Below are 14,896 nucleotides of genomic sequence, written 5' to 3'. Positions count from 1 at the left end.
ATCGCCAATCCTCTTTGCCCCTTCCCTCAGTCCCGAATCAGGGTCTGAAACCCAGAAATCACTTGCCCAATTCCTTCAGTTTCTCCAGCATTTCACAGCTGTTGCTTTTGATTATGCACCAAGCAATTGAAGTATTTTCAGGTAAAACGTGAAAGTGCAGACAGTGGGTGAAGTAAAACCACAATGCTGGAGAAAGTCAGCAGGTCAAACGGTGCACTTAATATAGCAAAGATGAAGATACAAAACCAATGTTTCAGGCTTGAGCCCTTCATCAAGGTATGACAAGGGCTCAAGTTCTAAAAGGTGGTTATATATTTTTGTTTTATTACCCAACACCCATCCCCAACCCACCAATTTTCCCCTGCAACCGCTGCAACCGTGTCTGCCTGTCCCGCATCCGACATGTCAGCCACAAACGAGCCTGCAGCTGACGTGGACATTACCCCCTCCATAAATCTTCGTCCGCGAAGCCAAGCCAAAGAAAGAAGATTACATATAAGGTTTGAGTTACTGAGATTCTCCAGCATTGTGTTTTTAGTTGAAGTGGCAGTGCTGCTGCGGGGGACAGCCAAGTGAAAAGGATGATCCAGATTTGTATAACTTTGTGGTCATGATCTCTAAAGGGGGGCTGGACTTCACTCCTGGAACACTGTGACGTCTGCGTCCCCTCAGCCGGTGCGCTGCGGAGCCCCGCCTCTTTACGTCACGCGCCTGCATCCCGGCTCCGCAGACGCTTCGTCACCCGCCCCCCCCCCCCCGAGCGACACGTACCTCTTTGTCTGCTCAACCTAACTTGACAACTGCCACCACCGATTGACGGGTGAGCGAGCCAATCGTAGGAAGGCAGGTCGGGAGTTCTGGTGCCGATTGGTTGGAAGGCGAGGGCGTCTGGTGTCAAGGTAGGTCGAGGCGGCCTTTGCGGCCCGAGCTTGGGGTCGGATGGTGTGAGTGCGACGTTGATCGGGTAAAGTGGGGCTGACAGAAGGGGGGAGCGGGTGGGCCAAGCGCAGCGGGTCGGAGCGGGGGTTGCCAGGGGTGGCATCGGGCCCGGCTGGGTGGCCCTGTGAACTGAGACCCGAGGCAGAGCTCGCCGTGGATCGGGCCCGCGCTTTGCCCCGCTGGCGGGCCACAGCCTTCATTTTCCTCTGCTCCCCTCAAACCGGATCCCTCTCCCCCTCAAGAATTACCTCACCCCTGGACCCCTCTCCCCCACCAATCATCCCCTCACCTCAGACACCTCTCCCCCACCAATCATACGTTCAACCCCAGATCTCTCTCCCCCACCAATCATCCCCTCACCCCTGGACCCCTCACCCCCACCAATCATACCCTCAACCCCAGATCCCTCTCCCCCACCAATCATACGTTCAACCCCAGATCTCTCTCCCCCACCAATCATCCCCTCACCCCTGGACCCCTCACCCCCACCAATCATACCCTCAACCCCAGATCCCTCTCCCCCACCAATCATACGTTCAACCCCAGATCTCTCTCCCCCACCAATCATCCCCTCACCCCTGGACACCTCTCCCCCACCAATCATCCCCTCACCTCAGACACCTCTCCCCCACCAATCATACCCTCACCCCTGGACCCCTCTCCCCCACCAATCATCCCCTCACCTCAGACACCTCTCCCCCACCAATCATACGTTCAACCCCAGATCTCTCTCCCCCACCAATCATCCCCTCACCCCTGGACCCCTCACCCCCACCAATCATCCCCTCACCTCAGACCCCTCTCCCCCACCAATCATACCCTCAACCCCAGATCCCTCTCCCCCACCAATCATACGTTCAACCCCAGATCTCTCTCCCCCACCAATCATCCCCTCACCTCAGACCCCTCTCCCCCACCAATCATACCCTCACCCCTGGACCCCTCTCCCCCACCAATCATCCCCTCACCTCAGACACCTCTCCCCCACCAATCATACGTTCAACCCCAGATCTCTCTCCCCCACCAATCATCCCCTCACCCCTGGACCCCTCACCCCCACCAATCATCCCCTCACCTCAGACCCCTCTCCCCCACCAATCATACCCTCAACCCCAGATCCCTCTCCCCCACCAATCATACGTTCAATCCCAGATCTCTCTCCCCCACCAATCATCCCCTCACCCCTGGACCCCTCTCCCCCACCAATCATCCCCTCACCTCAGACACCTCTCCCCCACCAATCATACCCTCAACCCAGGATCTCTCTCCCCCACCAATCATCCCCTCACCTCAGACCCCTCTCCCCCACCAATCATACCCTCAACCCCAGATACCTCTCCCCCACCAATCATCCCCACACCACAGACACCTCTCCCCCACCAATCATACCCTCACCCCTGGACCCCTCTCCCCCACCAATCATCCCCTCACCTCAGACACCTCTCCCCCACCAATCATACGTTCAACCCCAGATCTCTCTCCCCCACCAATCATCCCCTCACCCCTGGACCCCTCTCCCCCACCAATCATACCCTCACCCCTGGACCCCTCTCCCCCACCAATCATCCCCTCACCTCAGACACCTCTCCCCCACCAATCATACCCTCACCCCTGGAACCCTCTCCCCCACCAATCATCCCCTCACCTCAGACACCTCTCCCCCACCAATCATACCCTCACCCCTGGACCCCTCTCCCCCACCAATCATCCCCTCACCTCAGACACCTCTCCCCCACCAATCATACGTTCAACCCCAGATCTCTCTCCCCCACCAATCATCCCCTCACCTCAGACCCCTCTCCCCCACCAATCATACCCTCACCCCTGGACCCCTCTCCCCCACCAATCATCCCCTCACCTCAGACACCTCTCCCCCACCAATCATACGTTCAACCCCAGATCTCTCTCCCCCACCAATCATCCCCTCACCTCAGACCCCTCTCCCCCACCAATCATACCCTCACCCCTGGACCCCTCTCCCCCACCAATCATCCCCTCACCTCAGACACCTCTCCCCCACCAATCATACGTTCAACCCCAGATCTCTCTCCCCCACCAATCCTCCCCTCACCCCTGGACCCCTCACCCCCACCAATCATCCCCTCACCTCAGACCCCTCTCCCCCACCAATCATACCCTCAACCCCAGATCCCTCTCCCCCACCAATCATACGTTCAACCCCAGATCTCTCTCCCCCACCAATCATCCCCTCACCTCAGACCCCTCTCCCCCACCAATCATACCCTCACCCCTGGACCCCTCTCCCCCACCAATCATCCCCTCACCTCAGACACCTCTCCCCCACCAATCATACGTTCAACCCCAGATCTCTCTCCCCCACCAATCATCCCCTCACCCCTGGACCCCTCACCCCCACCAATCATCCCCTCACCTCAGACCCCTCTCCCCCACCAATCATACCCTCAACCCCAGATCCCTCTCCCCCACCAATCATACGTTCAACCCCAGATCTCTCTCCCCCACCAATCATCCCCTCACCCCTGGACCCCTCTCCCCCACCAATCATCCCCTCACCTCAGACACCTCTCCCCCACCAATCATACCCTCAACCCCAGATCTCTCTCCCCCACCAATCATCCCCTCACCTCAGACCCCTCTCCCCCACCAATCATACCCTCAACCCCAGATCCCTCTCCCCCACCAATCATCCCCACACTACAGACACCTCTCCCCCACCAATCATACCCTCACCCCTGGACCCCTCTCCCCCACCAATCATCCCCTCACCTCAGACACCTCTCCCCCACCAATCATACGTTCAACCCCAGATCTCTCTCCCCCACCAATTATCCCCTCACCCCTGGACCCCTCTCCCCCACCAATCATACCCTCACCCCTGGACCCCTCTCCCCCACCAATCATCCCCTCACCTCAGACACCTCTCCCCCACCAATCATACCCTCAACCCCAGATCTCTCTCCCCCACCAATCATACCCTCAACCCCAGATCCCTCTCCCCCACCAATCATCCCCTCACCCCTGGACCCCTCTCCCCCACCAATCATCCCCTCACCTCAGACACCTCTCCCCCACCAATCATACCCTCAACCCCAGATCTCTCTCCCCCACCAATCATCCCCTCACCTCAGACCCCTCTCCCCCACCAATCGTACCCTCAACCCCAGATCCCTCTCCCCCACCAATCATCCCCACACCACAGACACCTCTCCCCCACCAATCATACCCTCACCCCTGGACCCCTCTCCCCCACCAATCATCCCCTCACCTCAGACACCTCTCCCCCACCAATCATACGTTCAACCCCAGATCTCTCTCCCCCACCAATCATCCCCTCACCCCTGGACCCCTCTCCCCCACCAATCATACCCTCACCCCTGGACCCCTCTCCCCCACCAATCATCCCCTCACCTCAGACACCTCTCCCCCACCAATCATACGTTCAACCCCAGATCTCTCTCCCCCACCAATCATCCCCTCACCCCTGGACCCCTCACCCCCACCAATCATCCCCTCACCTCAGACCCCTCTCCCCCACCAATCATACCCTCAACCCCAGATCCCTCTCCCCCACCAATCATACGTTCAACCCCAGATCTCTCTCCCCCACCAATCATCCCCTCACCCCTGGACCCCTCTCCCCCACCAATCATCCCCTCACCTCAGACACCTCTACCCCACCAATCATACCCTCAACCCCAGATCTCTCTCCCCCACCAATCATCCCCTCACCTCAAACCCCTCTCCCCCACCAATCATACCCTCAACCCCAGATCCCTCTCCCCCACCAATCATCCCCACACCACAGACACCTCTCCCCCACCAATCATACCCTCACCCCTGGACCCCTCTCCCCCACCAATCATCCCCTCACCTCAGACACCTCTCCCCCACCAATCATACGTTCAACCCCAGATCTCTCTCCCCCACCAATCATCCCCTCACCCCTGGACCCCTCTCCCCCACCAATCATACCCTCACCCCTGGACCCCTCTCCCCCACCAATCATCCCCTCACCTCAGACACCTCTCCCCCACCAATCATACCCTCAACCCCAGATCTCTCTCCCCCACCAATCATACCCTCAACCCCAGATCCCTCTCCCCCACCAATCATCCCCTCACCCCTGGACCCCTCTCCCCCACCAATCATCCCCTCACCTCAGACACCTCTCCCCCACCAATCATACCCTCAACCCCAGATCTCTCTCCCCCACCAATCATCCCCTCACCTCAGACCCCTCTCCCCCACCAATCATACCCTCAACCCCAGATCCCTCTCCCCCACCAATCATCCCCACACCACAGACACCTCTCCCCCACCAATCATACCCTCACCCCTGGACCCCTCTCCCCCACCAATCATCCCCTCACCTCAGACACCTCTCCCCCACCAATCATACGTTCAACCCCAGATCTCTCTCCCCCACCAATCATCCCCTCACCCCTGGACCCCTCTCCCCCACCAATCATACCCTCACCCCTGGACCCCTCTCCCCCACCAATCATCCCCTCACCTCAGACACCTCTCTCCCACCAATCATACCCTCAACCCCAGATCCCTCTCCCCCACCAATCATACCCTCAACCCCAGATCCCTCTCCCCCGCAATCATCCCCTCACCCCTGGACCCCTCTACCCCACCGATCATCCCCTCACCTCAGACCCCTCTCCCCCACCAATCATCCCCTCACCCTGGACCCCTCTCCCCCACCAATCATCCCCTCACCCCTGGACCCCTTTCCCCCACCAATCATCAGCTCACCCATGGACCCCTCTCCCATCAATCATCCCCTCACCCCTGGACACTTTTCCCCCATCAATCACCCCCAGACCCCTCTTCCACCAATCATCCCCTCGCCCCCAGACCCCTCTCCTCTCCACTATCAATCATCCCCGGACCCCTCCCACCAATCTTCCTCTCAGCCCCGGACCCTTCTACTGCAATCAGCCCTCTCCCCTCTGCAATCATTCCCTCACTCCTGGACCCCTCTCCCACTGAAATCATCCCCTCACCACCGGAATGACCTTCCCCTGCAATCATCATCCCTCTCCCAACGTTATCATCCCCTCTGCCCCCGCCCCACAATCATCCCCTCACCCTGCTCCAAGGAATAATGTCCTAATCTGTTTAATCTTTTCCTGTAACTCAACTCCTGGATCCCGGCATCAGCTTAGTCAATCATCTCTGCACTATTTCAATCTTACTGATATCCTTCCTGTAGTTTGGGAACCAGAACTGCACACAATGCTCCAAATTTGGCCTCACCAATGTCTTGTACAACCTCACCATAACATCCCAACTCCTGTACTCAATTCTTTGATTTATGAAGGCCAAGATGCCAAAAACATTCTTTACAACCACTTTCAGGAAATTATATATCTGATTTCTCGGATCCCTTTGTTCCTCCTCACTCCTCAGTGCCCTACTATTTTCTGTGTTTGTACTACCTTGGTTTGTCCTACCAAATGCAACACCTCACACTTGTCTGCACTGGATTCCATCTGCCATTTTCTGGCCTATTTTTCCATTTGGTCCAGATTCCTCTGCAAGCTTTGAAAGCCTTCCTCATTATCCACAACCCCTCCAATCTTAGTGTCATCATCAAACTTGCTAATCTAATTTAACACATTATCACCCACAACATTGATCTAGACAACAAACAACAATGGTCCCAGCTCCGATCCCTGAGGCATACCATTAGTCACTGGCCTCCAGTCTGAGAAGCAGTCATCCACTACTATGGCTTCTCCCAATCTGCCAATTTTGAATCCAGTTTACAACCTTTCCATGGATAACTGGTGTCTGAACCTTCTGAACTAATCTCCCCTATGGGACCTTGGCAAAGTCCTTTCTAAAGTCCATGTAGATACCATCCACAGCCTTTCTTTCATTTACTTGGTAACCTCAAAAAACTTACGTTAAACATGACCTTTCGTGCACAAAGCCTTGCTGACTATCCTTAATCAGCACTTGGCTGTTCAAATACTTGTATATACGATCTATCAGAACACCATCCAATAATTTACCTACTACTGACCTGTCTGTAATTTCCTGGTTTACTTTTGGAGCCTTTTTTAAACAATGGAACAACATGAGCTACCCTCCGATCCTCACTCATGGCTAAGGGTATTTTAAATATTTCTACCATGGCCCCTGCAATTTCTACACTAGTCTCTCTCAAGGTCCAAGGGAATATCATGTCAAGCTCAGTGGATTTATCTACCTTTATTTGCTGTAAGGCAGCAAACACCTTCTCTTCTTTAATCTGTATATGTTCCAAGCCACTACTGCTTATTTCCCTTTCTTCCTTGTACACTATGCCAGTTTCCTGAGTAAATACTGATGCAAAAAAAAACTGTTAAGGCTCCACACATGGGCAACCACTCTGATCTTCTAGGGGACTAATTTTGTTCCTTATTATCCATTTACTCTTAACATGCTTGTAGAAACCCTTTGGGTTTACCCTCACTTTATCATGGCTTCTTTTTGCCTTCCTGATTTCCTTTTTAAGTATTTTCTTACATTTTCTATACTCTTCTAGTTCCTCATTTGCTCCTGTTGCCTATACCTGCCTTGCTTCCTCTCTACCAGATTGCTAATATCCCCAAAAATCCAAGGTTCCCTATACCTGTTAATTTTGCCTTTAATCCTGACAAGAACGTGCAAACTCTGCACTCTCAAAATTTGGCCTTTGAAGGCCTTCCATTTACTGAACACACCCTTTCCAGAAAACAACTTTTCCCGATCCACTCTTCCCAGATCCTTTTTCATTTCCACAAAATTGACCTTTCTCCCATTTAGAATCTCATTTCAAGGACCAGACCTATCCTTATCCATAACTAATTTGAAACTAATGACACTATGGTCACTAGACCCAAAATGTTCGGTTACACATACTTCTGTCTCCTGACCTGTCTGGTTCCCTAATAGGAGATCAAGTATTGCATCCTCTCATGTTGGTACCTCTATATATTGATTTAGAAAACTTTCCTGAACAGATTTGACAAACTCCAAGCCATCAAGCCCTTTTACAGTACAGGAATCCTAGTCAATATGTAGAAGTTAAAATATCCTACTTTCTGTTTCTTACATCAGTCCACTATCTCTCTACAGATTTGCTCCTCCAATTCTCTCTAACTATTGGGCGATCTATAATGCAGCCCTATCAGAGTGGTCACACCTTTCCCATTCCTCAAATCGATCCATATGGCCTCTGTAGATGAACCCTCTGGGCTGTCTTGATTGTACAGCTGAGATATTTTCCCTGACCAGCAATGCCACTCCTCCCCCTTTCATCCCTCCATCACATTCTGAAAAAAACTGAACCCTGGAACATTAAGATGGCAGCCCTGCTCTACCTGCAACTAAATCTCACTAATAACAATAATGTTGTAATCTCATGTGCCAATCTACGCCCTAAGCTTATCTACATTTCCGACAATACTCCTTGTATGGAAATAAATATACCTGAGAACATTTCTATCACGTACAAACCTTTGATTTCTGTCTGTACATGCAGTCCTTGCATAACCTTTATCCTTTTCTACCTCACTATACACTCTAGCGCTCTGCGTCCCATTTTCCTGCCAATCTAGTTTAAATGCCCCTGAGCAGCACTAGCAAACCTTCCCGCAAGGATGTTAGCAACCTTCAGTTCAGGTGTAATCCATCTCATTGGAACAGGTCCCACCTTCCCAGGAACAGAACTCAGTTGTCCAGAAACATGAAGCTTTCCCACCTGCACTTTCTCTTTAGCCATACAGATGTTATCGAGGGTCATGAAAACCTCCTGCTGCATTGTCATGGGTACAAAAGGCCTTGATCGACCTGTATAAAACCCACAAGCTGGTGTATCACCTGAGTGATCAAGGCACACGTCTTTTAGGCGCAGACCTGTGTTGATCTGTCGGTACTGAATAAAATTGAATCATTGTGCAGCAACTGATCCATTTTTGTGAAATCGATGACCACCGTCATATGTAAGGCTTCAATGTCTCAACTGGTTAAGGCGTCAGACACCGAATTTACTTTCCCTTCGATGTGCCGTAGGTCCGAGGAAAATTGCAAAATGTAATCCAAGTGCCATACCTCATAGGGTGAATAGTGGTGTTTGCTTATACGTGCAGCATTTGTAAGCAGTCGGTATTAATGGGAAAAACTCATTCTTCCATCCAGAAACAAAAATGCCGCACTGTGAGGTAGATTACCAGGAGCTCGCATCCAAAAGTACTGTATTTTTCCTGATGAGCAGGTGACAATTTGGCTGAAAAGAACACCAACTGCTCCAACATCCCTCCAAATATTTGCTCTAAAACAGCTCCCAGTTTACTTGCAGAAGTGTTCATGGTGAAAGAATCTGAACAGTGTTGGACTTCTGCTGCACCAACGTCATAGCTTCCAGAGGGCAGTGTTTGCCTCATTGAAAGCATGGACAAATTTGTCGCCCAACGCAGTGGTCTTTTAGAAGTGACTTACCAGACCCCTTAAATGGGTTGGTCAGGGGCCAAGAGGGATGCAGCACTTTAGGTCCGAAATGGTGGTAGAAATGAACCATTCCTAGAAACCTCCGCAACTGGCCAAATGTAACAGATGCAGGAAAATCTTGAATTTCCTGTACCTTTGCTTCCTCTGGCAAGCCACCATCTTTTGTAACTTTTTGCCCTAGAAACATAGCTCAGTGGCTCAAAAAAATGCATTTAGTTGGAATGAGGCCAAATAGTGTCAGAAGATGGTCTTTTTGTTCCTTTTCAATTCCACTTGCCATGAGAATGTCATCAATGTAAGTAAACGTAAAATCAAAACAGGAGAGGAGTGATCCATAAATTGTTGAAACATTTGAGCGGTGTTCCAAAAACTGAATGGCATTCGGAGAAACTCGAATGTCTCGAAAGGAATAATTATAACCATCTTGGCAATATCTGGAGGTTCCACCTGGAATCTGATAGTAAGCATGCACCAAATCTGTTTTAGTGAATACCTGTTTACTGTGCAGGTTGGCGAAGAAATCTTGCAAATTTGGAATATTGTACTGATCAGGATGGTAGCATTATTCATTGCACAGTAATCACTATAGGGTCGCCAATCACCCAGAGACTTCTTTGGGACCATATACAGTGTCGATGCCCAGCAGCTATTGGACCTACAAACAATTCCCAGATCCTGTATACGATCAAACTCTGCCTTTGTGATCTTGAAACAGTCCTGGGGCATTTTACGCACATGCGCTGCATTTGGGGGACCACAGGTTTCTATATGGTTGGCTACTGCATGCTTTTTAGCCTGTGCCAATATGAAGGGGTTACCAAGAGAGGGAAATGTTAGAGCAGTCTTTGAAATGGCAAGTAGTCGGTTAGAGGCCTGTGAGATGGGTGACGATCTTTGATGGACGAGAAATGCAGCTCACTTGCAAACAAGAATGGCCGTCCACTACTCAGCTATTCTTTAAATCCATGAGCAGGGAAAATGATAGAAAATCTGCTCCCAAAATGGCACTTGCTACACCTGCGACTGTGAAAACCCAACGGAATGGCTAACCAAACACAAAATCCAGCATAAACAATTGCTATCCGTATGTCTGAATATGGGAGTTATTTGTGGCGGATAAATCACATGATGTGTTAAGAGTGTCTGCGTTCTTGAGAAGTAGGTGGAACCACAGAGACTTCTACATCAGAATCTATAAGAAATTGTGTTTGCAAGAGATTGTTTTTAAGGAAAAGAAGTCAGCTAACATTCCCATGAGCTTTGCTGCGGGGCCTCCTCGCTTAGCACGATTCCAATTAGGCTGGGAACGAGGAGAATTTCATGGGGTTGATAAAGATCGGACTTGCTCAGTGAGTGCCACCACTCCCTGCTGGAACTCAATTTGCCTCTGTTGAATCAGAGTTGCTTGCTGACTGGGGGCAGCTGCCGAAACCTCTTGCTGCATTGCAGAGGTCATGGCCATCACTAGGTCGTCATGCATCGCCATTTGATCTTGAGTGGATATCTGAAAGATTCTTAGCATGTGTTCTTGAATTCAGGGAGGCAAAAAACTGAAAAATCTCTGCTTCCATACATCTCCATCAATAACGTCTTCACCAGCCAGCCTGTGGCATTCTCTGAGCATCTGCGATGGCTTTCTGTCACCAAGATTGTTGTTGGCGAGGAGCTCCGCAATGTGTGACTCTTGGGACGACTACATTCACTCTAAAATAGCAGCCTTCAGAGAATCACATGGGCCATCTTCCCTTGGATTAATCAGAACATCTTCCATATTACAAGCAATGCTATCTGGGATGCAAACAACAAGTAAACCAAATTTAGTCTGCTGGCTTGTAATATTAAGCGAGGAGAAACGTGACTCGAGGATGGAGAACCAAGTGTGATCATTGTTCTTAAAAAGGTTGGGAATCTAGTTTGATCTCCCCTGAAACTGGTCCGCAGCACCCAGTGTGCCTGAAGCCGATGTCCGCAGAATCCGGTGTGCACCCAGAGTTGTAACCCGTAACACAATCTGTGTGCCCAGGATGGGTGCCCACTGCTGGCAATGGGTGCTTGGGGTAGATGCCTGCTGCCGATGAATTCCCTTGGTGGGTGTCTGCTGCTGACAATGGGTGCCTGGGGTGGATGCCTACTGGTCCCTGTGCCTTTCCAGAGGCCCTCTCTGCCCCCCCCCCTCCCCCAAGCTGAGAGAAATTCTGCACTGACCCTGCAAGTTTTTGAAAGTTGGAAATGGCCACCCTGTTGTAAAGAATCATGTCGCATTTTCGCAGAGTTTGTTTCTCATCAGAATTGATGCTCATCCCTTTTGCTCAGTTTATAGGTTTATTTGCTCATTATTTAAATCATGTGGATTTTATGACAAATTAAAGAAGTGAGTTCTAGAGCAGTGGTTTAACTGCCTGGGAGCTAAGATTATTTCTCATTCAGATACTGAAATGAAAATCTTCTCTCTTAGTAGGCCTGTATGAAATACACCATGTTTGACAAGTCATGGATGTGATCTTGGAGTCCAAGATTCTGTACAAGTTCAGCACAGTAGCAGGAATAAAACTATTAAAACAACCGCTGTAGGAACAGAAATTATTTATCCATTTGCACTAATATTCTTGTTTTCATGATTTCATTATGCACACGTGGATTACAAATTTTACATGTAAAATCCACATTACATGTGGATTACAAATTTTATGTTTTTTTTTCCAGCTTCATGATTTGTCAGCTGCTTATACCACACCAAAGATGACGAAGCTGGGATTCCTGCGGTTGTCATATGAGAAGCAGGATACTCTGCTAAAGCTGCTCATTCTTTCCATGGCAGCTGTGCTCTGTAAGTAGGCCTAAGACACCGTTTGTGAGTGGATGCTGGTCATCAGGTTTGGTGCACATGCTAATCAGGTCATCTCTTGTTATTCATTCCTCAAGCATAAGACTCTTTTAAACTGCAGCACCTGGGCAGCCCTCCTGGGATCCAGGTGCAATTACTGGAGCAAAGGTGCTGGAAGCATCTTTTAAACTGCAGGGAGGTCGACCCATTAAATCGCCAACCCGGCGATTTAAGGGGGGTCACTCCCCTGTGATGACGCTGTAAGTGACGCGTCACACACTCACAGGAACTATTAATCTTCCTCTCCCCACCCTGACCAGCCATCAATTGCGCCCCCTACATTAGTCACCACCCCACAGTTAGTTCCCCCCCAACCCCGTCAGTCGGCACCCACACCGTTAATCGACACCCAGCCCGTCAATTGTGCACGGCCCCCCAGCCCCCACCCCCCCCACCCCACGGGTGCGACCTGTCTCCTGCCAATCGTGGCACCCACCGCGTGGCAGTGACCTCTCCACCTATGACAGCCACCTCATTCCTCCCCCCACCCCCCTCCCCCCAATTATGGCCAGCCCCCTGGGCTCCGCATCAGCAGCCCCTCTCTCCCCCCTGATTGCAGCAGGAGTTTCCTTGTAATGCCAGTGCACAAGCGCTGACATCACTAGAGTAACCGGGTTGGCCGTTTTCCTGTTCAAATCGCCTGTGGACACAATCTAGGTCGGTTAACTGGGTTAAACTCGGTTGGATTCTGACGGGGTAGACCAGGTTGGACCCATTCTAAATGCCGTGTAACTGGGGCGCTAACCGGGAAAATTGCCTGGTTAACCCCATTTTATACAACAGTTTGAAAGGGCTTATAGAAACCTGAAATTCTTGCTGTTCTCCCTTTTTTTAAAGCAAAAGTTTTCCACCTAACTGCTACTTTGTACCTTTCCTTCTTTCAATAGCTGTGTGCTGGCTTCGCACAGAGCCTTTGAATTTTCACATGAAGATATCTCATTGTTAAATGTAATATTTGTCTAGTTTTTTTTAAAGTGACTAGGGCTGTGTTAAATCTTCGTCCGCGAAGCCAAGCCAAAGAAAAGAAGAAAGATTAGTGTAAATTGCAGGTCTAATTTGGCTTGTCCTGCATTTTGGGTGTTTAAGGTCTGACCTAATTCTTAAATGGAATTGAGATGGGAGTTGCTCCAATTTACCTTGGAGTCATTTGGAGGTCTAATCTCAAATTCAGTTGTACATTCGTTCTATCAGTACGAGGTGCTGTAACCCTACTTAAATGTTGCAATTTTAGAATACAGTAGAAACCATGAGATCATCTTCATTTATTTTCCCTCAATCTCTGAGGATTTTTTCACAGTATTTTAGCACTGTTACATGTAAAACTGCTAGTCGATCAATTGTCAAGCCAGAAACGTTGTTTAGAACCATAACACATTACAGCTCAGAAACAGGCCCTTTCAGCTCTTCTAATCTGTACTGAACCACTTTCCGGCCCAGTCCCACTGACCTGCACCCAATTCATAGGCCACCATGCCTCTCCCATCCATGTACCTGTCCAAATTCTTCTTAAATGTTAAAATTGAGCTCACATTCATCACTTCAGCTGGTAACTCGTTCCACACTCGCACCACTCTCGGTATCTTGGTATGAAGAGATTCTCCCTCGTATTTCCCCTAAACCTTTTCCCTTTACCCTTAGCCCATGTCCTCTGCTTTGTATCTCACCTACCTTCAGTGGAAAAAGCCAATCTACATTTACTTTTATCTATCCCCCTCATAATTTTAAATACCTCTATCAAATCTCCCTTCATTCTTCTACACTCCAGCGAATAAAGTTAAGTATCTTTTATCTTTGCTATATAACAGTTTCTCCAGTATTGGGTTTTTACTGAAATTGATATTTGTCACATAAGAAAACCTTGAGATGACCTTGCTGAAAGATGCTAAGAAAATACAAGTTCTTATCAAAGTGTTGCACTGGAATAAAAAGATCAAGTTGTCCTGGGAAGGATAAATAGTGAAATATGTATAGAGCAAGGTTGTGCCAAAAATGCATTATTTTTTATTGAGCTGGTCATTGTAACTAAAAAGAAGCTGCTGGGGACCAAAACACAGGTTGTCTTTTAGATATTTTCCATTAACTGTTCATTTAAAAAAAACATTTATGTTGGTGTTGATGAAGAAAATTGTCTTCAAAGCAAGGAATTCCTACAAACTGAAATCCTAACTTTATTGAAATTCACCCCTGCCCCATTATTAAAACATCTTGTGAGCAGTGGTATCTCTGATTCTGAGTAAAGATCTGAGATAATCATTCAAAAAGTATGTTGAAGTACCAACTTTAACATCCGACATATTTTCTGAAATAATCATTAGATAAGGTCTCCAAATTCTTCCAAGAAACAGCTTTTAAATTTTAGTAAATACTGTAGATTGTTTTCTTTTACTGAACACCACAATATGTTTATATCCAGTTGATGTAGTTGGCCCCTGTGTGGTTCACTAGCCAAGAACAAAATCAAATATCTGAATCTTTGGCCCTCACCAGAACTGTATCATAACTTTCTGGCAGGTCGAGCACAAGATTTAACAGAGATCATCAGTGAAGTCCATCTTCCATGTACTTTGTGAGGAATGTTACATTTATTAAAATAAAATAGGTGGAATG

General features: G+C 49.3%; 1 protein-coding gene across 1 annotated transcript in view; it reads left to right on the top strand.

Moving 5' to 3' along the window:
- The first annotated feature begins 904 nt into the window (after positions 1-904).
- The window catches only part of stt3a (STT3 oligosaccharyltransferase complex catalytic subunit A), a 60,512-nt gene continuing 46,520 nt past the window's right edge, over positions 905-14,896 (top strand). Inside the window, exons 1-2 of the mRNA XM_069894456.1 lie at positions 905-964; positions 12,109-12,232. Of these exons, the coding sequence (XP_069750557.1) occupies positions 12,145-12,232 (88 nt within the window). The 5' untranslated portion in view covers positions 905-964; positions 12,109-12,144. The remainder of the gene's footprint in view (positions 965-12,108; positions 12,233-14,896) is intronic.

Source organism: Narcine bancroftii, chromosome 8 (genome assembly GCF_036971445.1).
Source record: "Narcine bancroftii isolate sNarBan1 chromosome 8, sNarBan1.hap1, whole genome shotgun sequence".
Lineage (NCBI taxonomy): Eukaryota > Metazoa > Chordata > Chondrichthyes > Torpediniformes > Narcinidae > Narcine > Narcine bancroftii.
The sequence above is the reverse complement of the archived record's forward strand: the minus strand, read 5'-3'. Positions and strand labels throughout refer to the sequence as shown.